We start from the raw sequence: 1,823 nt of genomic DNA, 5'->3' as shown, positions 1-1,823 counted from the left end.
TCACAAAGAGTTTTGTGTAGAGGGCTCAGCAAACAATGTCACTGATTCGAAAGAGTCCTGAGTATCACTTTCTCCTTTACTTGAGGGTTGTGAAAGGAGGAAAAGGTGCCTCTCCACTTCCACTCTGACAACCTCCCAGGCACGAGGGCTGTATTTCTTTTCCTTCAGATAGAGACGGATGCTTTGGAAATCCTTCCGGACAACAATTCCCAAACACAGACAGGCAGGATTGTCTTCTTTCCTGGGTTTCTGGTGTTCCAGGCTGCGATCAGGGATAGAGAGGAGGTTATCAAGGGCATCGTGGCTCCAAGCATCCTGGCTGTGGTCTGTGCTGAAGAGGCTGAAGATCTGCCGGAGCATCTGGCGGTGGAAACAGGTGCTTTGTGTCTTCTGGATTTGGGGGATAGTCCGTCTTTCCCAGGGAGCTCTGAAGTAGGTTCTGCCCTTTAGGCACGTGTGAGAGGGGACACTTTTCAGCTGTCTCACAGTACGAGGATGTCTGTGCACTCTGCGCTATGGATCCAAGGCAGGTGTCCAGCAAGGGAGAAGGCAGGGATACCGCAGAGCGGGGCTTCTGCCACCAGCCAGGAGAGGTGGGCCAGGAGGAGTTCGGCGATTGTCCAGGCGGCCGCTAGGGGGCGCGCGGGGTCCTTTCCCGCCGCTGCTTGTGGCCCAAGGCGGACGTGGGTGCCGCAGGCGCCCCTCCCTGCTGCTTTCCTAGTCGGCGCAAACCCGGCCTTTCTGCCGCCCTTTCCGCTGAGTATGCCGCTCTGTGGCTCTTTAGGCGGGGACATTTTCGGCCAGGAGGGTATCCTGCACCTTGCATTTTCTGGGCTTGGCCCTGAGTTCCGGGCTCCGCTTTCACGCAGAAATTGCAGCCAGACCACTGTCACCAAAAACCGGTTTCCTGAAGGGCCTTGAGACTCGGAGCGGGAGCGCGATCAGTGGTGTTTACAGCTTCAGGGTCGTGTGGGCGCCCGATGCCGCAGCTGCGACCAGCTCAGAGAGGGGGTGGGAGGCAGGGGACACGGCGGGACGATGGGGCGATTGAACGATGGGGTGTAGGGAGGACAGTGTGATCGGACGATGAGACTGTTAGGCGATGGGGGCCACAGGATGACGGGTGAGGAGCCGATGGGCCAATGGGATAATGTGGCGATGGGGGACGGGATGAGGGGATGATGGGGCGATGGTAAGATGGGGTGATGGGGTGATGGGACTTTGAAAAGTAGGATGACAGGATGATGCGACGTTAGGGCAACGGGAAGAGGGCACACGGGGTAATGGGACAGCAAGGGGGTGGTTGACAATGGGGCTTTGGGACGATGGGGCCTTGAGGTGACTGATGAGACGGTGGGGCGATGGTTGGGTAGGATGACGGGATGATGGGACGATGGGGCCATTAGGCGATGTGATGATGGGGCAAAGGGGTGATGACGGAGTGATGGGGCGACAGGATGAGGGCACAGGACGCTTTGGGATGTTGGGCCCATGCAAGGAAGCAGGGTTGGGGGTGGATGACGGGACGATAGGACATTGGGGCGACTTGGGGATGGGAAGACAGGACGATGGGCTGATGGGCTGATGAGATGATACCAGGATGGGACGATGGGGTGATGGCAGTTAAGGATGACAGAATGATGGCACGATAGAGCGGTGGGGCAACAGGGCGACGGAGTGATGGGAGGATGGGACAATAGGGCGATGGGGTGATGGAGTGACTGCCCTAAGGCACAGAGGTGATGGACCAATGAGACAATGGGAGATGGGGCAATGGGGCAATGAGGCAACAGGACGATAGGAGATGGGGCAACAAGACGATG

General features: G+C 58.0%; 1 protein-coding gene across 1 annotated transcript; it reads right to left on the bottom strand.

The window, feature by feature from the left end:
* LOC148162391 (interferon omega-1-like) lies at positions 1 to 360 on the bottom strand. Its single transcript, XM_088018808.1, has one exon. It carries the CDS (start codon positions 358 to 360, stop codon positions 1 to 3), a length of 360 nt encoding a protein of 119 aa, XP_087874934.1.
* Between the last annotated feature and the right edge of the window lie 1,463 nt (positions 361 to 1,823).

The sequence above is a fragment of the Eumetopias jubatus genome, unplaced genomic scaffold (genome assembly GCF_037043125.1).
Source record: "Eumetopias jubatus isolate StellerSeaLion01/CBP00866 unplaced genomic scaffold, mEumJub1_p1.0 scaffold_15, whole genome shotgun sequence".
In the NCBI taxonomy this organism is placed as follows: Eukaryota; Metazoa; Chordata; class Mammalia; order Carnivora; family Otariidae; genus Eumetopias; species Eumetopias jubatus.
The sequence above is the reverse complement of the archived record's forward strand: the minus strand, read 5'-3'. Positions and strand labels throughout refer to the sequence as shown.

Bases quoted from the DNA above. Each gene is read 5' to 3' on its own strand.
- LOC148162391 (XM_088018808.1), bottom strand. From the start codon at position 360: ATGCTCCGGCAGATCTTCAGCCTCTTCAGCACAGACCACAGCCAGGAT.